The 26883-nt window shown below is 48.0% G+C and overlaps 1 protein-coding gene across 1 annotated transcript in view; it reads left to right on the top strand.

The window, feature by feature from the left end:
- Positions 1-13922, top strand: part of PCP4L1 (Purkinje cell protein 4 like 1) — a 29331-nt gene extending 15409 nt beyond the window's left edge. Inside the window, exons 2-3 of the mRNA XM_070077440.1 lie at positions 11822-11876; positions 12829-13922. Coding sequence (XP_069933541.1) covers positions 11822-11876; positions 12829-12971 — 198 coding nt within the window. The 3' untranslated portion in view covers positions 12972-13922. The remainder of the gene's footprint in view (positions 1-11821; positions 11877-12828) is intronic.
- Positions 13923-26883: the final 12961 nt, after the last annotated feature.

Raw genomic sequence — 26883 nt, 5'->3', positions numbered from 1 at the left:
GACTTGAATGGAGTTCCTGGCTCCTGGCTTCAGTCTGCCACAGACTTGGCTGTTGTGGTCATTTGGGGAATGAACCAGTGGATGGAAGAGTGCTCTCTTTCTCTCTCTGATAGTCTGCCTTTCAAATAAATAAATCTGAAAAAAAAAACTCTATATTTTTATTGATATTTAAAAGTGCTTTCGGCCGGCGCCGCGGCTCAGTAGGCTAATCCTCCACCTAGCGGCGCCGGCACACTGGGTTCTAGTCCCAGTCGGGGCGCCGGATTCTGTCCCGGTTGCCCCTCTTCCAGGCTAGCTCTCTGCTGTGGCCAGGGAGTGCAATGGAGGATGACCCAAGTACTTGGGCCCTGCACCCCATGGGAGACCAGGAGAAGTACCTGGCTCCTGCCATCAGATCAGCGCGGTGCGCCGGCCGCAGCACGCCGGCCGCGGCGGCCATTGGAGGGTGAACCAACGGCAAAGGAAGACCTTTCTCTCTGTCTCTCTCTCTCACTGTCCACTCTGCCTGTCAAAAAAAATTAAAAAAAAAAGTGCTTTCAAAACTTGTTCTGGATACAAGTCCTTTATCAGATATACAATTTACAAATATTTTTTCCAGTCTGTAACTTGTATTTTCATTCTCTAAGAAGTATCTTTCAAAAATGAGTTATTAACTTTTTAATTTATAATTTTTTCATAGTTTTTTTTTCTTCAAGATTTATTTATTTGAAAGGCAGAGTTACAGAGAGAGAGGGAGAGAGAGAGAGATTATTGGTTCATTCTCAAAATGGCCACAATTGTCAGGGCAGGGCCAGGCTGAATTCAGGAACTAGGAACTCCAACTGGGTCTCACACATTGATAACAGAGGCCCAAGCACTTGAGCCATCTTCTGCTGCTTTCCCAGGCACATTAGCAGGGAGCTGGATCTGAAGTGGAGCAGCCGGGACTTGAACCAGCACTCATATGGGATGCCAGCAATGCAGGCAGCATCTTAACATGTTGAACCAAAATGCTGGCCCCTATAAATTTTTTCTGTTATGGACTGTGCTTTTGGTATATCTAAGAATTCTTTGCTTACCCCAAGGTTGCAAAGTTTTTCATATATTTTCTTCTAAAAATTTCATAATTTTATATCCATTTTCAGTTAATTTTTGTATAGAGTGCAAGCTATAAATTGAGGTGTTTTATTGATCTTTTTTTTGTATATAGCTGTCTGTTTGCTCCAGCACTATTTGTTGAAATGATCTTCCTAACTTTTTTTTTTTTTGATAGAGTGGACAGTGAGAGAGAGAGAGAGAAAGGTCTTCCTTTGTTGGTTCACCCTCCAATGGCCGCCGCAGCCAGCGCACTGCGCTGATCCGATGGCAGGAGCCAGGTACTTATCCTGGTCTCTCATGGGGTGCAGGGCCCAAGTACTTAGGCCATCCTCCACTGCACTCCCTGGCCACAGCAGAGAGCTGGCCTGGAAGAGGGGCAACTAGGACAGAATCCGGCGCCCCGACTGGGACTAGAACCTGGTGTGCCGGCGCCTCAAGGCGGAGGATGCCTAGTGAGCCGCGGCACTGGCCGATCTTCCTAACTTTTTAATATTTATATTCCTCAAGGCTTGGTCCTATACCTGCTTCTTTTCACTCTATTATTTAAAATTTTTACTTACTTACTTACTTACTTTTTTATTTATTTATTTATTTTATTTGACAGATAGAATTACAGACAGTGAGAGAGAGAGACAGGGAGAAAGGTCTTCCTTCTGTTGGTTCACTCCCTAAATGGCCACTACAGCCAGCTTTGCACTAATCCAAAGCCAGGAGCTAGGTGCTTCCTCCTGGTCTCCTTTGCGGGCGCAAGGGCCCAAGCACTTGGGCCATCCTCCGCTACCTTCCCGGGCCACAGCAGAGAGCTGGGCTGGAAGAGTAGCAACCAGGATAGAATCAGGCGCCCATATGAGATGCCGGCGCCGCAGGTGGAGGATTAACCAACCAAGTGAGCCACAACGCCGGCCCCTACTTATTTATTTTTTAAAGATTTACTTATTTACTTGAGAGGTAGAGTTACAGACAGAGGGAAGACACAGAGACAGATCTTCCATCCACTGGTTCACTCCCCAAATGATAGCAAAGACCAGAGCTGGGCCAATCCGAACCCAGGAAGCAGGAACTTCTTCCAAGTCCCCTACATGCGTGCAGGGGCCCAAGCACTTGGGCCATTTTCCACTGTCTTCCCAGGCCATAGCAGAGAGCTGGGTCAGAGGAGGAGCAGCCAGGACACGAACTGGTGCCCATATGGGATGCTGGTGCCACAGGTGGAGGGAGGCCTAACTTACTGCACCACAGCTCCAGCACTCTCTTCACTCTAATGATAACTGAAAAGGAATTCAGATTGAAGGAGGCTATTTTTTTTAAGAGAGAAGTGCTTTTAAAATTTTATTTACTTATTTATTTGAGAGGCAGAGAGACAAAGGTAGGGAGCTTCCATCTACGAGGTCACTCCCTAAATGCACACCTCCACTAAGGCTATGCCAGGGCTGAAGCCGGGAGCTGGTAACTAATCCTGATCTCCTACCTGGGTGACAGGAACCCAATTACTTTTGAGCTATCTCCACTGCTTCCCAAGGTACATATTAGCAGGAAGTCAGAATTCAGAGCCAAAGCCAGCCATCACACCAGGGCACTTCAGTGTGGGATGTAGATGTTCTAACAGGTTCTTAACTGCTACACCAAATACTCTTCTCAAGAGAGAAGCTTTGTGTATAAGACAGTGAAGGGAATTGATTACCAGGATTCCTGAGAAGGAGAAAGGGAGTGGGATCTAGGGCTCAGATGAGAGGAGGTAGACAAGATGAGTACATAGTGCTTTCCTTTGTTGGAAGTCCATTTAATGCTGCTGTAGCAGAATACGAAAGACTAGGTAATTTATAAAGAACAGAAATTAATTTCTTGACTGTTTTGGAGGTTGGGAAGTCCAAGATCAAGACCTTGGCATCTGGTGAGGGCCTTCTTGCTGTGTTATCCCTTGGAGAAGGGAGAAGGACAAGAGGATATGTGTGCATGGGAGAGGGAGCAAGGGGAGAGGTGAATTTGCTTTCATAATATACTCATTCTCACAATAGTGGCATTAATACAATCATGAAGGCAGAACTCTCATAACCTCTTAAAGGTTGCATTGGAGATGCCGTTTTCAACGCATGAACTTCGGAGGACACATTCAAACCATGTCAGGGAGGAAACAAATGCCATCCTCTTGGGGAAAGTATTAGGGAAGGAGAGGACGTGCAGTGTCCTATCTCCCTCTGCAGTCTCAAAGACTAAAGACAAAAGGCCCCTAAACCAGTAAGCCTCTCTCCTTTTCCTCCTTCCCCCTGGGAAGGAAGAATCTGCAACTTGAAACTGGAGAGGAAACAAAAGAAGACTCATGGGGAATTAGCAATTACTGCCAAGATGATGGAATGGAATATTGTTGTACATGAGGCCCAGAGGTGAGGAGGAACGGAACATAGGAAGGCAGGCAAGGAAAGAAACTAGGGCCCTCTAGGGAAAGGCGAGGGCTGATGCACCTCACAGTTGCTAATTAGTGTTTTGTATGTATTGAAAAATGAGAAACATTTAGTCCTGTGTGGGCAGTGAGGCTGAACTGAACCAAGCTCCGTGCTCACCAGACGTTTCGAATAACAGGCTTGAATGGAAGCAAGGGAGTCATGTGAACTGGAAGGCAGTGGGGCGATCCTGCAAAATCCTAGGGGAAGCTGGCGTCGCAAGTGGCAGCTTATCCCGCTGCACCATGATATCGGCCCCACAATGTTATTTTATTAATAATCACATATATGTACTTACCAATCACTGCCAATCACTTTTCTATGCACTTTTTTTTTTAATTTTTTTTTTTGACAGGCAGAGTGGACAGTGAGAGAGAGAGAGAGAGAAAGGTCTTCCTTTGCCGTTGGTTCACCCTCCAATGGCTGCCGCCCCCGGCGCGCTGTGGCCAGCGCACCGCGCTGATCCGATGGCAGGAGCCAGGAGCCAGGTGCTTCTCCTGGTCTTCCATGGTGTGCAGGGCCCAAGCACCTGGGCCATCCTCCACTGCACTCCCTGGCCACAGCAGAGGGCTGGCCTGGAAGAGGGGCAACCGGGACAGAATCCGGCGCCCCGACCGGGACTAGAACCTGGTGTGCCGGCGCTGCTAGGTGGAGGATTAGCTTAGTGAGCCGCGGCACCGGCCTTTTCTATGCACTTTTAAAAATTAACACATGGGATCATTCTAATAGCCATATAGAATAGGTATTGTTATTACTCTCATTTTACAAATAAGCAAAATGAGGTCAAGAGAGGTCAATTTTCAGGGCCTGTGTTGTGGTGCAGTGAGTTAAACTACCACCTGTGCTACTGGCATTCCATATGAGCACTAGTCCAAGTCCCGGCTGCTCCACTTCCAATCCAGCTCCCTGCTGATGTGCCTGGGAAAGCAGCAGAAGATGACCCAAATCTTTGGGCCCTTGCACCCATGTGGGAGGCCCAGAATAAGCTCCTGGCTCCTGGCTTCGGATCAGCTCAGCAACGGCCATCGCACCCATTTGGGGAGTGAACCAGTGGATGGAAAACCTTTCTGTTTCTCCCTCTCTCTGTAGCTCTACCTCTCAAATAAATAAGATCTTAAAAAAAAAAAAGTATGGACTCAAATCAGGCTGCCTGGGTTCAAATCTTAGCTTTGTGACCTGGTTTTATGACCTTAGGCAAGAATATTAACCTCTCTTTTTAAAAGATTGATTTATTTATTTGAAAGGCAGAGTTACAGAGAGAGAGAGAGAGAATGACCATCATCTGGTTGACCCCCCAAGCAGCCACAGCAGTCAGGACTGGGCCAGGCCAAAGCCAGGAGCTAAGAACTCCATCTGGGTCTCCCATGTGGGTGGCAGGGGCCTAAACACTTGGGACATCATTTGCTGCTTTCCCAGGTGCATTAGCAGGAAGCTGGATAAGAGGTGGAGCAGCCCTTAAGGGATGCTGGCGCCACAGGCTGAGGCTTAGCCTACTATGCCACAGCACTGGCCTGGAGTCCATATTTCTTGAACATTATGCTATGATATCCCTGAATCACCAGGCAACCTAAAGCATGGACATGTGTGTGTGAACACTGCAGGAAGATGTCCGGTGGGAGAATGACTCCACTAGACAAGTTCTTCCACGCAGAGAGCATTCCCCAGGTTGAAAGGAAAGCCCTACGGATCATGACTTTCTTTCATTCTCACAGTTAGGAATACAAGGCCTAGCATCTCTACCCACAGTCCCCAATTCTTCCTCCCTCCCTCCTTCCCTCCCTCCCTCCCTCCCTTCCTCCCTTCCTCCCTTCCTTCCAAAGTCAGAGTTACATAGAGAGAGAAGGAGAGGCACAGAGAAAGAGAAAGAGGTCTTCCATCCATTGGTTCATGCCCCAATTGGCCTCAATGGCTGGAGCTGCGCCAATCCGAAGCCAGGACCCAGGAGTTTCTTCTGGGTCTCTCACATGGGTGCAGGGGCCCAAGGACTTGGGCCGTCTTTTACTGCTTTCCCAGGCCATAGCAGAGAGTTGGATCAGAAATGGAGCAGCCAGGACTTGAACCGGCTCTCATATGGGATGTCGGCATTGCAGGCAGCGGCTTTACCTGCTATGCCATAGCGCCCCCGCCCCCCCCTAATACTTTCTTCAGGTATACTCCACAGGAACATGGGCAATAGGGCCCCACCTATCCTCTCATGATAGGGTAATCTTACATGTTCTTTGAGGACCTCATCCCAGACCATGTCTACTGACTCAGAATCCTGCTGTTAGTTATTCTAACCACCTGCATCTGGCTTTCATCTTGATGTTTGCCCAGTGGGGCTCCTGACACTTAACAGGCTGACCCTTGGGGGAAGGTCATCATCTCTGTATGTGTTCTTCTCTCATGTAGAGATCCTAGCCCCTAGCTTATTTTACTGTGAACCTTGTCTCAAGTATGGCTACTTCACATTATCTCCAGTCATGACCATCCTAGTCCGGGCAGTCTTGCTTATACTAGTGCAAGATCCTCCTGACTGTTTCTCCTGGTTCCTCTCTTGCTCCTCTGCAGTCAGAGCAATCCTTGACAAGCATGCCAGAACAATGTTTTCCTCTGCCCCAAAACCTGTGATGCCTTTACATCAACTCAGAAACAAACAAACAAACAAACAAACAAAAACAGTCTTTGCCCTGTTCCAAAGACATGCATTGTGGCTATCTACCCAACCTCATTTCTTGTGCTCTCTCCCTTACTCAGCTCCAGTCATGATGATTTGTATTCTTCCTTGAACATACCAGGCACAAACCTGCCTGGAGACTTTCTACTCTATCTGCCCAGGAGGCTCTTCTAGACATTCACCTGGCACAGTCTTATACGTCATTCAAACCTCCGTTCAAACGTCAGTGTTCAGAGACCTTCTGTTTTATTTTCTTTAATGGTATTTGTCACTAACTGATATATTTGTTTAATGAGTGCAGGGACTCTTCCCTTGCTTACGTCTGCATCTCAAATGTCTAGAATAATCCTTGGTATTAGGCGCTGACATATCTGTAAATGAACCTTTGATTTCTTAAATCTACACTCTTCGAATGCAAAGAATAGTACTGAACACAAGTAAGTGCTCAATAAATTTTTATCAAAATAAGATGGAGGGGGATGGTGCTGTGGCACAGTAGATTGATCCTCTGCCTGCAGCACCGGTATCCCATATGGGCACTGATTCTAGTCCCGGCTGCTCCACTTCCAATCCAGCTCTCTGCAATGGCCTGGGAAAGCAGTGGAATATGGTCCAAGTGCTTGGGCCCCTGCACCCACGTGGGAGACCCAAAAGAAACTCCTGGCTCCTGGCTTTGCATCAGCGCAGCTCCAGCCTTTGCAACCACTGAATGAACCAGCAAGTGGAAGACCTTTCTCTCTGTCTCTCCCTCTCACTGTCTGTAACTCTACCTCTCAAATAAATAAATAAAATCTTAAAAAATAAAATAGGATGGAGGAGCTGGTGTTTGGCATAGCACTTGAGACCTCACGTGGTACACCTGCATCCCATATTGGAGTGCCTGAATTCAAGTCTTGGCTCTGCTCTTGATTCCAGACTCCTGTCATTGTGTACCCTGGAAGGCAGCTGGTGATGGTGCAACTATTTAGGTCCCTAGTACCAATGTGGGAAACTCCCAGCTTTCATTTGGCCCAACCCTGGAGCCTCAGTTTTTATAGGCATTTGGGGATTAAACCAGTGAATGGAGAACCCTGTCTTTCTCTCTGCCTTTCAAATAAATAAAATAAGTAAATAAAAATGTCTCTAAGAAGTTCTACCTAGGAATGCCTTGTCCAAAAAAAAAAAAAAAAAGTCGGATGAAAATAGCATAATCTAAAAAACATAAACCAAGGGCTGGCATTGTGGCATAGCAGGTAAAGTCACCGCCTGTGGCGCCAACAACACATATGGGTGCCAGTTAGAAACCTGACTGTTCCACTTCCAGTCTAGCTCTCTGCTAATGTGCCTGGGGAAGCAGAAGAGGATGGCCCAAGTACTTGGGCCCCTGCATCCACATAGGAAACCCAGAAGCTCCTGGCTCCTGGCTTCAGATCGGCCCATCTCTGGCTATTGCAGCCTTTTAGTGAGAGAACCAGCAGATGGAAGATCTCTCTTTACATCCCCCCCACCTTTTTAAAGATTTATTTAATTTATTTGAAAGACAAAGTGACAGAGAGAGGTAGAGACAGAGAGAGAGAGAGAGAGAGAGAGAGAGAGAGAGAGAGATCTTCCATTCACCGGTTCACTCTCCAAATGGCTGCAATGGCCAGTGCCAGACCAGTTTGAAGCCAGGAGCCAGGAGCTTCCAACAGGTCTCCTATGTAGGTGGCAGAGGCCCAAGCAGTTGGGCCATCCTCTGCTGCTTTTCCAAGCACATTAGCAGGGAGCTGGAATGGAAGTGGAGCTGCTGGGGCTTGAACTGGTTCCCATTTGTAGGCCAGGGCTTTAACCAACTACGCCACAGTGCTGGCCCCTCCCTCTCTCTTTTTGTAACTCTGCCTTTCAAATAAATAAATATTTTTTTTAAAAAAAGAACATAAACTGAATTCCACCAGCTTCTTAAAGCAGAATCTGCACATCTGGCAGTCATCCAACAAAGATTTGCATTTGTAAAATGGAGGTTAATACTGTATACTCCATTGAGCTGTTCCAAAGATTAAATGAGAAAACATTTATGAAAGCACTCAGTTCCTGTATTTTGCCAAGTATTAAGTGCTCAGAAGATTGTGGAGTCTGAATAAATAGACGCCAAGGGCACCAAGCATCCTGTAGGAGTGACCGGGTCTCGAGATGAATTGTGCCTTGAGACTGATGAATGTTCTGTGAAGCAGTTCTATTAATAGAATCCTAAGGAAAGGGAATTACTACTGTGTTTAACTTTCCATCTGAGCAGGGAAGCTGGAAAAAAAAAGCATTTATATCAGCTGATGAGTCTCATTTCAAATTCATGACCTGCTGCCTTGTGAGAGGCATTACGGGACTGTTCCCTGGTCCGTCCACTCAGACGCCCCTAGAATGTTTCATCCCACCTTCGCCCTTCTCTCCCTTAGTACTCTCCTCTCATCCTCTTGGATGATGACCTTGACCTTGTTACTTATTTTACTTCAAACACAGAGGCAGTTATGGTGGGCCTTCCACATGTTCCCAGCTGCCCCCATCTGGAGCCATACGCTCTGGCTTCCCTATGTAACCGGATGACCTGCTCTACACAGCGCCTGTTCAAGGCCGCTCCTCCGCTTGTGCATTCGATCTCCTCCTTCCTTTTCATCCCAGCAGTGATTCTCTTTCTCCAGAAGTTTTCTTTCTCTGCTGGATCATTTCCATGAGAATATAAATACTCTGCGATTTCTACCATCTTCAGTAAAATCTTGTGACCTCATAATACCCTAAAGCTACTCCATTCTCCCTGCTATGGTTTTGGTGTGTCCCCTGTAATTCACATGTGGGAAACCTGATCCCCAAAGTCATGTGTCAATAGTTTATGGAGGTGAGGCCTTTGGGAGGTAATTAGGATTAGATGAGGTCATGAGGGCAGGGACCTCATGGTGGCATTAATGGCTGTACACCAGAAGCAGAGGCTGGCCCTGGCCCTGGCGTTGTAGCATAACTGATTAAGCTGCTGCCTGAGATGCCAGCATCCCATGTAAACACATGGTTGAGTCCTGGTTGCTCCACTTCCAACCCAGCTTCTTTCTAACGTGGCTGGGAAAACAGAAGAAGATGGCCCAAGTACTTGGGCCCCTGCCATCCACAGAGGAGAGCCAGATAGAGTTCCTGACTCCTGGCTTCGGCTTGGCTCAGTCTTTGCTGTTGCAGCCATCTGGGGAATGAATCAGGGATGGAAGATCTGTCTTTCCCTGTGTCTGTGTACCTCTGCCTTTCAAGTAAAATAAATACATCTTAAAAAAAAAAAAAAAGCTCTTGATCCTCTTCCTATCACCTGTTTCCTCTTCCTATCACCTGTTCCCACTGCTATATTTTCCACCTCAGGACATGGCAATTCCATTTATTCAGTTTCTCAAGCCAATGCTTGGAAGTTGTCCATGACTCCTCGCCTCACAATATCACTTATCCAAACAAATCATGTTGGTCATAGCTTGAAAATATACCCAGAATCTGGGGCTGGCGTTATGGTATAGAGAATTAAGGAGCCACCTGCAGCACCAGCATCCCATAAGGGTGCTGATTCGCTCCACTTCTGATCCAGCTCCCTGCTAATGCACCTGGGAAAGTAGTGGAGAATGGCTCAAGAGTTTGAGCCCTTGCACCACATGGGAGACCTGGAAGAAGCTACCAGCTCTTGGCTCCTGGCTTCAGTCTGGCCCAACTCCAGCCATTGTGGCCATTTGGGGAGTGAACCAGCAGATGGAAGATTCTCTCTCTCTCTCTCTCTCTCTCCTCTCTGTAACTCTGCCTTTCAAATAAAAAATAAATCAAACTTACGTATCCAGAAGCTGACCACTTACCACCTCCTGTGCCACCATGCTGATTTAAGATATGATCATCTCTTGCTTGGATTTCTACAATAACCTCCTGATGCCTCTTTTGTGCAAATCAAAGGTCTCCAGTGGCTTTCCAACTCACTGCTAGTAGAAGTCAAATTCCTTGAAAAGACTCCAGAGGCCCTACACAATATGCCTCACCCCTCGTTAGCTCTGATCTCATCTCTGTCCATCTTTCCTCCTTCTCTCTTCACTTAAGCTATATTGGTCTTTTTTTTTTTTTTTTTTTTTTTTTTTTTTTTTTTTTTTTTACAGTTAGAGTGGATAGTGAGAGAGAGAGACAGAGAGAAAGGTCTTCCTTTTGCCGTTGGTTCACCCTCCAATGGCCGCCACGGCTGGCACACTGCGGCCGGCGCACCGCGCTGATCCGATGGCAGGAGCCAGGAGCCAGGTGCTTTTCCTGGTCTCCCATGGGGTGCAGGGCCCAAGCACTTGGGCCATCCTCCACTGCACTCCCTGGCCACAGCAGAGAGCTGGCCTGGAAGAGGGGCAACCGGGAAAGAATCCGGCGCCCTGACCGGGACTAGAACCCAGTGTGCCGGTGCCGCTAGGCAGAGGATTAGCCTAGTGAGCTGCGGCGCCGGCCTATATTGGTCTTTTGCTATTCCCCAAACAGGCTAGTCACACTTCTACTCTGGGGCCCTTGAAGCTCTTACCCCAGGAATCCGCAACCCTTACTTGCTCATCTCTGTCAGCTCTTTGCTCATATGTCATCCTTCATTCCTCCATATCTTTTTTCTTAAGATTTATTTAATTACTTGAGAGGCAGAGTTACAGACAGAGAGAGGGAGAGACAGAGGTCTTTCACACATTTTTCACTCCCCAAATGGCTGACACAGCTGGAGCTGGGCCAATCCAAAGCCAGGAGCCAGTAGCTTCTTCTGGGTTTCCCACATACGTTTAGGGGTCCAAGCACTTGGGCCATCTTCTGCTTTCCCAGGCCATTAGAGGGAGCTGGATCAGAAGTGGAGCACCTAGAACTCAAACCAGTACCCATATGAGATGTTGGCAGCGCAGGCAGTTGCTTAACCATCTATGCTACAGCGCTGGCCCCTGTATTCCTCCATTTCTACTCCAGCGCTCACTCTTCCCTTCTATGCCTTTTCTCCATAGCACTCATCACCATCTATCAGGGTAGACATTTCCTTCCTTCCTTCCTTCCTTCCTTCCTTCCTTCCTTCCTTCCTTCCTTCCTTCCTTCCTTTCTCTCTCTCTCTCTCTCTCTCTCTTTCTTTCTATAATCTAACAGGTGGAGTTAGAGAGAGAGAGAGATAATCTATCTGCAGATTCACTCCCAAATGGCCACAACAGCCAGGGCTCAGCCAGGCCAAAGTCAGAAGCCCGGAACTCCATCCTGGTCTCCCATGTGTGTGCAGGGGTCCAAGTACTTGGGTCATCATCTGCTGCATTCCCTGGCACATTAGCAGGGAGCTGGATTGGAGGTGAAACGGGCAGGACTTGGGCAGGCACCATATGGGATGCTGGCATACTTGGTGGCTTAACCCACGGCATCACAATGCTGGCCCCTTGTTTCTTTGTGTATGTACTAGAATTTAAGTTCAGTGGGGACAGGGTTTGTTTGCTCTGTCCTCAACATTTTCCCTAGCATAATTAAATATTTATTGAATGCTTTTAGATGACTTTTCTTCGGCTATCTGATCTCAAGATCCACTTCTTCAAATGACAAGTGAATGTACCAGGTCACAGGAGAGCTTGAGAACGACTAAGAGGGCTAAGGGCGTGGTGTCTTAGTACTTCCATGGATATCTAATATTCTGATTTTTTTTTTCTAGCTTAACACTAAAACATCCCCAACAACCAACCAGGCACCTGGCCCAGAGGAAAAAGGTGAGTAGGGTTGGGTGAAGCAATTTGCAGACTGGGGGAATGTAGGGATGTGAAGACAAGTCTAGAAGCTCCTCAAGTTACACGTGAAAGGAATAAGAATGTGGGTAAGTGAAACAAAGAACTAGGTTAGAATCACTTTATCTATGTACTTCTTTTCCCTTTTAAAAAAAGGGAAAGTTTGAAAAATGGGGAAGGAGGAAGTAAACATATAACTATACTTAAAAAAAGGTTTGCTTATTTATTTAAAAGGCAGAGTTATAGATCGAGAGGGAGAGACAGAGAGGGAGAATCTTCCATCTGTTGGTTCACCACCCTAATGGCCACAACTGCTGAAGCTGGACCAGGCTGAAGCCTGGAGTCAGGAACTTCACCCAGGTCTCCCACAGGGGTGGCAGGAGTCCAGATACTTGAGCCATCTTCTGCTGCTTTGCCCAGCCCATTAGCAGGGAGCTGGATGGGAAGCGGAGCAGCTGGGATGCCCATATGGGAGACCGGCATGCAGGCGGTGGCTTAACCTGCTACGCCACAACACTGGCCCCAACCTGCCAGTATTTACCCCTTGATTTTAGAAATTGGGTCTGGAATGATTGGGGACGCAGGTACAATGATAAGAAGAATCCCATTCGATAATCCCAACTGGCTCCACCTGAGATAGAAGGAAACTAGGGAAGGTGAGTGTACTTTAGGGCCTGAACTGTAGGATTTAGTTAAAAGTGATGATAGAAGACATTTGCCTTCTGGTCCAAAGTAGCAAAGCTCCCCTGAGTAACAAAATAACTCCCGGCCTAGCTGCCCTGACTCGAACTTCCAGGAGTGTTATTAGGCGTTCGTAGTCCTAGCAAGGATTAGAAGTCCAGGCACAAATGGGCCTTCACTGCTGTATTTGGGGGCTGGAGAAAGGGGCTGCCGCAAGTCGGGTGAACTTGCTAATGAGTCTTCCAACAATCTACAGGGAAAGCTGGCCATGCCAAGAAAGCTGAAGAGGAAGAAGAGATTGACATTGATCTGACAGCACCAGAGACAGAGAAGGCTGCCCTTGCTATTCAGGGCAAGTTCCGGCGATTCCAGAAAAGGAAAAAGGATCCCAGTTCCTGAGTGGCCAGCCTTGCCCTTCATCCTGTTCCCTTCGCTCCTCTTCTCCACAGCCCTAGGTCCGATGTGTTTTTGTCTCCTTCTCCCCGTAGCCCCTCAGTGAGGCAAGTTCAGCTCTTATACGTTATTTTCTTTGGCACCCTTACCCCATCACAGCAGCAGAGGCACAAAGAATGTATGGAACATGAGGACTTCAGTTGACACCCACTTGCCTAATGGCAGTTTCTTCTCAAGATAAGGCTCCTTGATCAGTATCTATCTCTGCCCTGTGGGTTTGAAGAACAACGAACAGGCTTTGAGGCTGAGATGGGGGCTCCCCCAACAAGGTGGGGAGGAAGGAGTCTTCAGAGTAGGGTGCCTGGGTGGCGCATGCACTGTTCTGCCAGTTACAACAGTCACACTTTAGGTAACATGTACCTTCTCCTTCAACTCTTTCTGCACCACTACCTCCCACTTCCTTCCCATGAGCAAAGCCACAGTGGGGACTGGAACCTCCCTTTCCCCCTAAGCAGACCCAAACCAAGCAGCTTGACCACAGTAATGCATGCTGGGTAGCGCAGTCCCTAGGAAAGGAGACTGGGGCTGGTTAAGGCAAGGAAGGGTTTTAGCCTAGGACCATAAGAGGCAGAGACAGACAAGTTCCAGAGGCCACAGGCAGGGAGATGAGAGGTAAGGGAGCTCTAGGGAGGAAAGAAAAATTAAGGGGACATCTCGGAAGCCACAAGAGTTCCTGCTGGTAAATGCACGACCTGAAGGGTTCTTGGGGCTTTGCTAACCTGCCTACCTCCAGAACCCGCCCCAAGTCTACCGTCCCCAGCGGCCACACAAACCAGGTGACTCCTGTAGTTCCCACCTGCCCATGGTGAAGTCAGGGCAGAAATGGAATAACCACTTTGTGATTTGAGCATGTTTAATAAGTGTAACAATAATAATAATAAAAAAACTCAGATGGGATCATTTAGCCTCTACGAATGTTTTTTTCTTGGGAAGAGTACACATGTAAGGCCGAGCTGAGGGTGGCAGAGGGACTGTGTGGATTCTGTGGTGGCCCAGGGAATTAACCATGTCTGAGCGATTGCAGGCAGAAGCCGACCCTATCTTCCTCCCTCTGCCCTTGCTCTCACCTTGACCTGCCACCCACATCGTCTGTCTCTGCAGCTGTCACCACCCAGAGTGTGCACCTGCGAGTGTGCTCATCTTCTCTTTCTCCTTCCAGCGGACAGAGTGCTTGGTACATATCCCTCTGGAGGCAAACCTACCTTTGCTCCCTATTCCCAAATGCCCTATCTTAGAGTTCCCTCCTGCTTTGGCTTCTTCCTGTAGTCTCCTCTCCCCTCGCACCATGTGTCAAACTGAAGACAAGGAGAAGATAATTCTGGTCCCTAAATAGTACACTGTGAACGCTGAAGAGTTTAAAAACATTATAAAATTATGTATTTATATTTATTTATTTGACAGAGAGCAAGCGAGCTCCTACCCTCTGCTTCACTCCCCAGATGCCTGCAACAACTGGGGTTGAGCTGGGCTGAAGCTGGGAGCTGGGAGCGCATTCCAAATCTCCCAGGTGGGTGACAGGAACCCAATTACTTATGCCATCACCTGCTGCCTGCTAAAAATTAACAGGAAGTTGGAGTCAGGAGTCGAGCTGGGGCTTAAACTTAGGGACTCAGGGCCGGTGCTGTGGCGCAGCGTGTAAAAGCCCCAGCCTGCAGTGCCAGCATCCCATATGGACGCTGGTTCGAGTCCTGGCTGCTCCACTTCTGATCCAGCTCTGTGCTATGGCCTGAGAAAGCAGTAGAAGATGGCCTAAGTGCTTGGGCCCCTGCACCTGTGTGGGAGACCTGGATGACGCTCCTGGCTCTTGGCTTTGAATTGGCATAGCTCCAGCTCTTGCGGTCATTTGGGGGAGTGAACCAATGGAATGGGAGACCTCTGTCTTTCTGGCTCTACCTCTCTCTGCAACTCTGTCTTTCAAATAAATAAAATAAATCTTTAAAAAATAAGTAAATAAACTGGCCGGCGCCACGGATCAGTAGGCTAATTCTCCACCTAGCGGCGCCGGCACACCAGGTTCTAGTCCTGGTCGGGGTGCCGGATTCTGTCCCGGTTGCCCCTCTTCCAGGCCAGCTCTCTGCTGTGGCCAGGGAGTGCAGTGGAGGATGGCCCAAGTGCTTGGGCCCTGCACACCATGGGAGACCAGAATAAGTACCTGGCTCCTGCCATCGGATCAGCGCGGTGCGCCGGCTGCAGCGTGCTGGGGGCGGCGGCCATTGGAGGGTGAACCAACGGCAAAAGGAGGACCTTTCTCTCTGTCTCTCTCACTGTCCACTCTGCCTGTCAAAATAAATAAATAAATAAATAAATAAATAAGTAAGTAAATAAACTTAGGTACTCTACTATGGGAACGGAGTCCCAACTGCTGGCTTTAACTGCTACACCAAATGTTCACCCCACACTAAAGATTTTAAACTATGAATTAAATAAAGCAATGGCTTTCAAATGAGCTTACATTGCTGAGAAAATATCTTTGTGTTGAAACTAGAAGCCAAAAATCTTCACTATTTGCCTCACTTTTTTTCCAGTTTTTAAAAAAGATTTTTAGGGCCGTTGCCGTGGCTCACTTGGTTAATCTTCCGCCTGCGGCGCCGGCATCCCATTTGGGCACCGGTTCTAGTCCCGGTGGCTCCTCTTCCAGTCCAGCTCTCTGCTGTAGCCCAGGAGGGCAGTGGAGGATGGCCCAAGTGCTTGGGCTCCTGCACCTGCATGGGAGACCAGGAGGAAGCCCCTGGCTCCTGGCTTCGGATTGGCGCAGTGCCGGCTGTAGCGGCCGGCCATTTGAGGGGTGAACCAATGGAAGGAAGACCTTTCTCTCTGTCTCTCTTTCTTTCACTGTCTAACTCTACCTGTCAAATAAAAACAATTTAAAAAAATATTTTTAAATTTATTTGAAAGGCAGAGTTACAGAGAGAGAAGGAGAGACAGAGAGACAGAGATCCATCCCTTGGTTCATGCCCCAAATGGCCTCAACAGCTGAGGCTCAGTCAGCCTGAAGTCAGGAGCTAGAAGCTTCTTCTCGGCCTCCTAAGTGGGTGGCAGGGGCCCAAGGGCTTGGGCCATCTTCTGCTGCTTTCTCAGGAACATTAGTAGGAAGCTGGATAGGAAGTGGAGCAGTCGGGACTCAAACCAGCACACATATTGGATACTGGCACTGCAGGCAGCAATTTAACCCACTGTGCCACAGTCCCAACTCCTCCAATTTATTTTTTTTTAATTTTTTTTGACAGGCAGAGTGGACAGTGAGAGAGACAGAGAGAAAGGTCTTCCTTTGCCATTGGTTCACCCTCCAATGGCCGCCGCCCTCGGCGCGCTGCGGCCGGTGCACCGTGCTGATCTGATGGCAGGAGCCAGGTACCTATCCTGGTCTCCCATGGGGTGCAGGGCCCAAGCACTTGGGCCATCCTCCACTGCACTTCCTGGCCACAGTAGAGAGCTGGCCTGGAAGAGGGGCAACCGGGACAGAATCCGGCACCCCGACCAGGACTAGAACCTGGTGTGCCGGCGCCGCAAGGCGGAAGATTAGCCTAGTCAGCCGCGGCGCCGGCCTCCAACCCCTCCAATTTAAAAAAAAATGATTTTAAGCTGCAGCGCGCCGGGGGCGGCGGCCATTGGAGGGTGAACGAACAGCAAAGGAAGACCTTTCTCTCTGTCTCTCTCTCTCACTGTCCTCTCTGCCTGTCAAAAAATAAATTAATTAAAAAAAGGAAAAAATTATTTTATTTATTGGAGAGGTAGGGTTACAGAGAGAGACAGAGAGATAAAGAAAGGTCTTCCATCCGCTGGTTCACTCCCCAGATGGCTCCAATGGTCGGTGCTGAGCTGATCCAAAGCCAGGGCCAGGAGCTTTTTCTGGATCTCCCATGTGGGTGCACTTGAGCCATCCTCTCCTGCTTTCCCTGGCCATAGAAAGAAGAGAGCTGGATTGGAATAGGAACAGCTGGGACACAAAGTCGCCCCCTTATAGGATGCCAGCCCTGCAGGTGGAGGTTTAACCTACTGCACCACAGCGCCGGCCCCTCCAATTTTTTATTGTGGTAAAATATATCTAACAAAATTTACCATCTGAACTATTTTAAAGGTTATAGTTCAATAGTATTAAATACATTCATGTTTGCAAGCACCACTATTCGTCTCTGTAGCTCTAATCCTCTTATAAAAGTGGGACTTTGGTTCCGGCATCCGTATGGGCACCGGTTCTAGTCCCAGTTGCTCCTCTTCCAGTCCAGCTCTTTGCTGTGGCCCAGGAAGGCAGTGGAGGAGGACCCAAGTGCTTGGGCCCTTGCACCTGCATGGGGAGACCAGGAGGAAGCACCTGGCTCCTGGCTTCGGATTGGTGCAGCTCCGGCCGTAGCGGCCATTTGGGGGGTGAACCAATGGAAGGAAGACCTTTCTTTCTGTCTCTCTCTCTCACTGTCTATAACTCTATCAAATAAAAAAAATAAAATAAAAGTGGATCCTTTCTATAGTCTCTCTCTCCCATCCCCACTTTTCCACCATTCTACTCTTCCTTTATGATTTTCCCTCATTTCTTAATACTTGCCCTTCCCTTTTTTAAAAGGAATTTTTTTTTTGACAGGCAGAGTGGACAGTGAGAGAGAGAGACAGAGAGAAAGGTCTTCCTTTGCCGTTGGTTCACCCTCCAATGGCCGCCGCGGCCGGCGCACTGCGGCCGGCGCACCGCGCTGATCCGATGGCAGGAGCCAGGAGCCAGGTGCTTTTCCTGGTCTCCCATGGGGTGCAGGGCCCAAGCACCTGGGCCATCCTCCACTGCACTCCCTGGCCACAGCAGAGGGCTGGCCTGGAAGAGGGGCAACCGGGACAGAATCCGGCGCCCCGACTGGGACTAGAACCCGGTGTGCCAGTGCCGCTAGGCGGAGGATTAGCCTATTGAGCCGTGGCGCCGGCCCAGGAATTTATTAATACATTAGATCCTCAGGGTCACAGCAAATGCATGATAATTACTACAACACAATTCTCGTGTTAATGTGCTAATACAAAGAACAGATTCATTGTAGTTCATAAATACAATTCTAAGAATCTAATGATACTTTCCTTCCTCCCTCCCAACCTCCTTTGCTCTTGGCTTCTTGGTTCCAGAATACAGAAGTGCAAACCATGTAGCAGCTGTGGCTAGAAACAAGAGACATGATCCCTGGAAAGCAATCTATATCCCAAAGTTGAGCTGTGCAGAGCAATCCCATGGCTATAGGATATAAGGAGAATTGAATAATAAGTAATTCACGGGCAAAGCTTGTGTTAAAGGAAATACTTCCTCCTCCTGATGCCAGACGAGAGGAGGAAGCTTTACTCTTATATTTGGAATCTATTCTGAGTACAGCATAGTTCTGATGGAGGCCTCTAGACCTAGCCTCATAGACAAATAAAGAGAATCTCATTGCCACGCCTGGCATGTGTCCAATGTATGAATCAAGAGTATTCCCTATGGGAATAGGAGAGGAGGAGGAAGAAGGCTGGGAGCATAGGGACGGAGGAGGGTCGGGTGGGAAGTGTCACTCTGTTCCTAGATCTGCATATGTGAAATACATGAAATTTGTATACCTTAAATAAAATTAATCACACACACACACACACACACACACACACCCTACGCCACACGAGCAAGGGTATTTCCTATTCCCTCCATCCATGGACTCCAGGTGAGAACTCACTGGTGTTGCACCTTGGTCCTCCCCATGGACACTTAGGTACTGTAGGCTCCCTGTTCCTGGTGTGTGGGCTTGTGAGAGGTGGCTGATGCTACGGCAATGGCTGAGTTCTCTGTCACCGGCCCCTCTCCTGGAGATGCTGTTGCATGGAAGATATCTGCCGATTTGGATTTTGCCACACTGATCTGAGCTGTGCATTGCTTTGCACTGAGCATAGTGCCAAAATGATTTTTCCCTCAAGAACAGTGTTATGCTTGTCCCCATAGATACTTTTCTTTTTTGACAGGCAGAGTTAGTGAGAGAGAGACAGAGAAAAAGGTCTTCCTTCAGTTGGTTCACTCCCCAAATGGCCGCTACAGCTGGCGCACTGTGCCGATCCGAAGCCAGGAGCCAGGTGCTTCCTCCTGGTCTCCCATGCAGGTGCAGGGCCCAAACACTTGGGCCATCCTCCACTGCACTCCCGGGCCACAGCAGAGAGCTGGCCTGGAAGAGGAGCAACCGGGACAGAATCTGGCACCCCAACCGGGACTAGAACCCGGTGTGCCGGCGCCGCAAGGCAGAGGATTAGCCTAGTGAGCCGCAGCACCGGCCATCATAGATACTTTTAGTAAGACACATGGTAGCAGAAGCATAATCCTTGCTTTAGGACACGTAGTTCTGACCAGGCAGACTGAGGCATCATGTGATGAACCAATGGTAGTCCTCAGTAAAGGTTTTCTCTGGTAGGCTGCTTAATCCTACCATGGGCACTCAAATCCAGTCTTTGGCATTCCCGTAACTCCTCCTTGAGGCCCTGGACTTGAGTTGGAATCTTTTCCTTGTGGCTGTAAAACCCTGCTTTTCTTCCCTACCCCTTCAGGACCTTCTAGTAATAATCACAGGGGAATTATTCCTTTTTTAAAAAAAGTGCTTATTTATTTATTTATTTGACAGGCAGAGTTATAAAGAGGCAGAGAGAGAGAGAGTGCGAGAGAGAGAGAGAGGTCTTCCATCTGCTGGTTCACTCCCCAGATGGCTGCAACGGCCGGTGCTGGGGGGCCAATCCAAAGTCAGGAGCCAGGAGCTTCTTCCAGGTGCAGGAGCCCAAGGGCTTGGGCCATGTTCCATTGTTTTCCCAGGCCATAGCAAAGAGCTGGATTGGAAGTGCAGCAGTTGGGACTCAAACTAGTTCCCAGGAATTATTCTTGAATGCTTTGTTTTTGTGCAGCAATAATTGCAACTGAATGCTACTGTAATTTGCTTTGCAGAGGGACAAGCATAAGAAACAAAGAAAAGCGGGGGGGGGGGGGCGCTGGCGCTGTGGTGTAGCAGGTGAAGCTGGCACCTGCTGTGCTGGCATCCCATATGGGTGCCAGTTCAAGTCCCAGCTGCTTCAATTCCTATCCAGCTCTCTGCTATGGAGTGGGAAAGCAGTGGAAGATGGCCCAAGTCCTTGGGCCCCTGTGCCTACATGGGAGGCCCTGTGGAAGCTCCTGGCTCCTGGCTTTGGATTGGCACAGCTCTAGCTGTTGTGGCCATTTGGGGAGTAAACCAATGGATGGAAGAACTCTCTCTCTCTCTCTTTCTCTCTGCCTCTCTGTAACTCTGCCTTTCAAATAAATAAATAAATCTTTTTTAAAAAGAAAAACAGGAAAGCTAAAAAGAAAAAAAAAACCTCTGTTATTCTTATATTTAACATTTTTAACACCAAATGTGTGGCTTTCTCCTTGACATTAAGCAGTTTTCCATCTTTCCAGACACTGACAGGGTGTCCCACAATTCAATTATGATACTATCCGGTGTTAATGTCAACTTCAATTCCATGGCTGTGACCTGCACTTCTGGCCAACCAGCTGCACTTCAAGGTTCCTGCAGGAGCACTAGTTTGATTCCCAGCTGCTTCACTTCTGATCCAGCTCCCTACTAATATGCTAGGGAAGCAGTGAAGGATGGTTCAAGTACTTGCACCATGTCACAACTCATACGGGGAACTGGAGTGGAGGTCCAGGCTCCTGGCTTCAGCTTTGCCCAGCCCCGGCTGTTGTGGCCATTTGAGGAGTAAACAAACAGATGGAAGATTTCTCTCTCCCTCTCTCCTTGTTTCTCCCCCACTTTCTCTGTAGCTCTGCTTTTCAGATAGGTAGATAGATAGGTAGGTAGGTAGGTAGATAGATAGATAGATAATAGATAGATGATATATAGTAGATAGATAGATGATAGATAGAACGATAGATAGATAGATGAGACTTGAGAAGTGACATTTGGAGGATGTTGTCCAACTTAGCCTAGAGGGCGGAGCAGGCAGAACTTCCCTCAGCTGAGCTCAGACAGGGTCTGCTTGGTCCCTTGCAATCCAGAGCTGGACCCTCTCTGGTCCCACACTCTTGCAGGTGAGCACCGGACCCTGGCTTTACCTGGCTACTGTATATCAGTGCCTCGTTCTCTGGAATTAAACGTGGTTTGAAGTGAGATAGATACAGAAATGTGGCTCAGAACTTGGGGTGTAAGGGCTGATGTGTGGCCCTTGAAAGAAAGGTCTAAAGACCCTCATTAGGATAGAATAGAGAGCAGATGTGGGTATCCCGAAGTAAAGCTAAATTCTTCCCTTCCTCACAGTCTCATGGCCCTGAATCAATTCTCAGCAGGAGGATGTGCTGCCCTCTAGGGGATATTTTGGGAATCTCTGGGGGATATTGTTATCCCAATTGCTGTTTGTATGGAGGCATTGGTGATGCAGGTTCTGGTAGGATAGTAGTGCAGTGAGCAGGACAGTGCATCACAAAAAAGAATTGTCCCATATGTTGCATGACTTTTAAAAGTCCTGCTGCATATTAATGTAGGTAAAAGCCCTCCTATTAACTGAGGGAACTGAACACCTCACTCCATTTTAGATATAAATGCAAAGTACTTTTTTTTTTTTTTTGACAGGCAGAGTGGACAGTGAGAGAGAGAGAGAGAGAGACAGAGAGAAAGGTCTTCCTTTGCCATTGGTTCACCCTCCAATGGCCATCGCGGCCGGCGCGCTGCAGCTGGTGCACCACGCTGATCTGAAGGCGGGAGCCAGGTGCTTCCTCCTGGTCTCCCATGGGGTGCAGGGCCCAAGGACTTGGGCCATCCTCCACTGCACTCCCTGGCCACAGCAGAGAGCTGGCCTGGAAGAGGGGCAACCGGGACAGAATCTGGCGCCCCAACCGGGACTAGAACCCGGTGTGCCAGCGCCGCTAGGCAGAGGATTAGCCTAGTGAGCCGCGGCGCCGGCTCAATGCAAAGTACTTTTTTAAAAAAGTGTTTTTTATTTATTTATCTGACAGATAGAGTTATTGAGGGAGAGAGACAGAGAGAAAGGTCTTCCTTCCATTGGTTCACTCCTCAAATGGCCGCTACGGCCGGAGCTATGCCAATCCAAAGCCAGGAGCCAGGTGCTTCCTCCTGGTCTCCCATGAGGGTGCAGGGGCCAAGCACCTGGGCCATCCTCCACTGCCTTCCTGGGCCACAGCAAAGAGCTAGACTGGAAGAGGAGCAACCAGGACTAGAACCCGGCGCCCATATGGGATGCTGGTGCCGCGTGCAGAGGATTAACCAAGTGAGCCACAGCGCTGGCCCCACAAAGTACTTTTTATCACACTTTAGACTTTAAATTTCCCAGCAATGCAACTCATGTAAAGATTTAAAAAGTATTATGGTTTGTTCAGAACTTTACAAAGAGTTGTTTACCATTTCAGAAATGCGTGTCATTAATGACAATGCAACTTGTGATATTTCAGGGGCTGGTAACCCTGCCTCTGTCAGTTTGCACATGTTGTCACTGCATTCCAGTGATTTGATGTACAGATATGAGCCTCTGGCTTCTTCATCATATACTTCCAGTGTGGTCATGCCTGAACACTACATTTTAAAATATTTACAATTTTATTATAATTTCATCTTTATTTTACCTTTATACTATCATTGGAATATTATTTTTAGGGGCCAGTGTTGTGGCGTAGCAGGCAAAGCTGCTGCCTGCAGTGCCAGCATCCTCCCATATGGGTGTCAATTCGAGTCCTGCCTGCTCCACTTCCGATCTAACTCTATGCTATGGCCTGGGAAAGCAGTAGAAGATGGCCCAAGTCCTTGGGCCCCTGCACCTGCATGGGAAACACAAAAAAAGCTCCTGGCTCCTGGCTTCGGACCAGCCCAGCTCCAGCCATTATGGCCAGTTGAGGTGCAAACCAGTGGATGGCAGACCTTTCTTGCTGCCTCTCTGTAACTCTGCCTTTCAAATAAATAAATCCTTTAAAAAAGAATATTATGTTTTCTTTTTAAAAAACTATGGGCCGGTGCTATGGCTCACTAGGCTAATCCTCCACTTGTGGCGCCGGCACTCTGGGTTCTAGTCCCGGATGGGGCACTGGATTCTGTCCCGGTTGCTCCTCTTCCAGTCCAGCTCTCTGCTGTGGCCTGGGAGGGCAGTGGAGGATGGCCCAAGTGCTTGGGCCCCTGCACCCTCATGGGAGACCAGGAGGAAGCACCTGGCTCCTGGCTTTGGGTCGGCGCAGTGCCGGCCGTAGAGGCCATTTTGGGGGTGAACCAACGGAAGGAAGACCTTATTCTCTGTCTCTCTCTCTAACTCTGTCAAAAAAATTTATGTATTTATTTGAAAGACAGAGTTACAGCAAGGGAGAGAAAGAAAGAGAGATCTTCCATCCACTGGCTCAATCTCCAAACAGCTGCAAAGGTCAGGGCTGGGCCAGGCTGAAGTCAGGAGTGTCATCAGGCTGAAGTCAGGAGTGTCCCACATGGGCAGCAAGGGCTCAAGGACTTGGGCCATCTTCTGCTGCTTTGCCAGGTGCATTAGCAGGGAGCTGGATGGGAAGTGGAGTAGCCAGGACTTGAACTAGCACCCATATGGGATCCTGGTGTCAAAGGGGGTGACTTTATCTACTGTGCCATAACACAGACCCCCCCCCCCATACTTACTTTTTGAAATTAAGTGTAAAGGTTGTATTACACACTTTAGGATAGTAAAAATGGGCACTGGATTTGAGGGGACTGGGAGTATTACCCTTGGCTTTTGGGAAGCCATGGCTAGCACTAGCCTGAAGATTCAGGAATTCTGTGTTTCTCCTGCCTCCACTTCTATTCTTTCTAAAAAAAAGTCCTCCAAATCTCATTGCCAAGCTGTAGGTCATTACCATGTGCAGGACACTCAGGAAGGGACTGAAAGGTAGACACTGGAGGTGCTGGGAGAATCACACTTAATGCCTAGAAAGGAAAGCCTTAAAACACACACACACACACACACACACACACACAGTTGATTGATTGATTGATTGATTGATCTGAAAGGTAGAAAGACTGAGATAGAGCTGTTTCATCTCCTGCTTTGTTTCTCAAGTGTCCACCACAGTCAAGGCTGAACCATGAGCCTGGGATCCAATGCAGATCTGGAAGCTGGAGTCAGAAGTGGAGGCAGGATTCAAACCCAGACTCCCCAAAATGTGATGTGGGTATTCCAAATGGGGTCTTTTAAAAAAAATTTTTTTAATAAATTTATTTATTTGAAAGGCGGAGCAGAGAGAGAGGTCTTCCATCTGTTGGTTCACTCCCCCAGATGGCCATAACAGCCAGAGCTGTGCTGATGTGAAGCCAGGAATCAGGAGCCTCTTCTGGGTCGTCTATGCAGCTGCAGGGGCCGAAGGACTTGGGCCATCTTCTACTGCTTTCCCAGGCCATAGCAGAGAGCTGGATTGGAAGTGGAGCAGCCAAGACTTGAACTGGAGCCCATATGGGATCCTGGCACTGCAAGTTTTAACACGCTGTGCCACAGTCTGGCCCCCCAAGTGTGGGGGGGATCTTAACCACTGTGCCAAATCCCATTCCCAAAGCAAAGCCTTTGCAGTACAAAGTGGTGGCAACTGAGTGGTGACGGGGTCTGAGTCATGAAGCAGTGAAGTGCTGGACCACCGGACAGTGAGCGAGGCCCTGATTCCTGAGTGTGTGTTGGGGCGGTTTCATCCTTTCCTTGAATTGAACTGAAAGAGGAAGTAGAAGATGACCAGGAATTAGCATGGGTGGTGCTCTAAGCCGAGTGCTTTCCTCAGTGACATGGTTTATACATCTTGTATTTTAGTGCATCCTCCTGTTTCTTCTTTTAAACACACCTTACAAAAAGATATCAACTTAATAAAATACAAGGTTCTGGAGAAAAGTCATTTGTCCTAGGGCATCCAGAGGAAGCTATAGCAAGAATTGAATTGTTGAAATGGGTCTGGTTTGGTCCTAGTTTTAGATCTTGCCAAAAACATGGGTGAGTCTCTAAATCATGCCTAATTTTGTCTCTTTTTAAATAAGCAGCAGGAAGATTCAAGTGAATCAGAGTCTGTTGAACTTTAACTCTACACCTCAAGCAAGCAGTATTAAACATGTATATTATGGACACTAGAATCAACCCCTCCACTGCTTCCCACCTCCCTGTGTGTGTATGTGTATATATGTGTGCATGTATGTATGTGTATATGCATGTATGTGCATATGTGAGCATGTGTGTAGTATTATGTGTATATGTATTTGTGTGTGCATGTGTGTATGTATGTATGTGCATATGTGAGCATGTGTGTAGTATTATGTGTATATGTATTTGTGTGTGCATGTGTGTATGCACGTGTGTGTGTGCGTATGTATGTGTGTGTATTTGTGTGTATATGTGTATATGTGCATGTGTATATGCATGTATGTGCATATGTGAGCATGTGTGTAGTATTATGTGTATATGTATTTGTGTGTGCATGTGTGTATGCACGTGTGTGTGTGCGTATGTATGTGTGTGTGCATTTGTGTGTATATGTGTATGAGTATGTATGTATATGTGCATTTGTGTGTATATGTGTGGGTATATGTGTGTATTGAACATCTGCTCAGTCCCAGACTCCCTGCTTTAGTGAGGGAAGATTACGCACTTGACTTTGCCCACGACCAAGTGACTACTTCCTCAGGGAAAGGTGTTTGAATCCCCTTTGTCTCCTGAGCGGGGATAACTGGGTAGGAGGAAATTTAGTGAAAACTCCGCTGTCTCAGCGGAGCCTTGCCCATTGGGTAAGGTCCTCTCTCTCTTTATCAGCAATTTCTCACCGTCACTTTGCAAGCAGTGCATGTTCTATTGATTTCAATACACAAAACTCTGTCCTGGGGAGGACTGTGTAACACAGGTTTTGGTATGGCTTCTTCTTTCAGTCATTTTTTTTTTTTTTTAGTAGAGTGATGAGGCTTTGTTAGGGACAGGGCATCCGTCAGAACGGAAGGGACAGAGAGAGCACCCAGTCACTCGGACTGGGAAGAGTGAGGTTAGTTACCTGGTTGAATGGAGAAAATACACCTGGGCGGGCCAGGAGGGCGGCTCAGCAGAGAGCAGAGGGCTGAGCTTGCCTCAGTCATGTTTTAAATTTTGTTTTTCCAGGAGAAAAATCTACTAGTCATACAGTAAGTTGCAGAAGGATTTCAGGTCTAGAAATTTAAGTATGACTGAAAATATTCTAGATGACTCCAAAGCACTTTCCGAACAAGGAAACTTTTTTTTTTTAAGATTTATTTATTTATTTGGAAGACAGAGTTACAGAGTTAGAGACAGAGACAGAGAGATCTTCCATCCGCTGGTTCACTCCCCAAATGGTCACAACATTTGGGGCTGGGCCGATCCAAATCCAGGAAGCAGGAGCTTCCTCCGGGTCTCCCACATAGGCGCAGGGACCCAAGAACTTTGTCCATCTTCCACTGCTTTCCCAGGCACATCAGCAGAGAGCTGGATCGGAAGTGGAACAGCCAGGACTCAAACTAGCACTCTGTTACAGGATACCAGCGTCAGCAGTGGGGGTTTAACCTGCTGTAACACAACTCCAGCTCCACCAATCTGATAATATGACATTCCTTGATTCTCAATGAACAATTATATGGGATCACCCTGAGTTTACAGATTCCGAGAGGTTAAATAACACCCTTAAAAGTTCAGGGCTTTTGATTTCATAATTTGTGTTTTATTCTGTCTCCTAATGCTTCCCTGTTGGCCTCCTGAATTCAGACATTAACTGGTAGGAATGTGAGTCTTTCTGGAGACCAGTGGGGCACACCCAGTGCCCTTGAGTGAGCCCGCAGGGAAAGATCGGATGACATTGGGTCACTCAGGACCTGGGTGTTGTTTAACCACAGCAGCAATTTATCCTGAAATGGAAAACGTATTA

The sequence above is a fragment of the Oryctolagus cuniculus genome, chromosome 7 (genome assembly GCF_964237555.1).
Source record: "Oryctolagus cuniculus chromosome 7, mOryCun1.1, whole genome shotgun sequence".
NCBI classification, from domain to species: Eukaryota; Metazoa; Chordata; class Mammalia; order Lagomorpha; family Leporidae; genus Oryctolagus; species Oryctolagus cuniculus.
The sequence above is the reverse complement of the archived record's forward strand: the minus strand, read 5'-3'. Positions and strand labels throughout refer to the sequence as shown.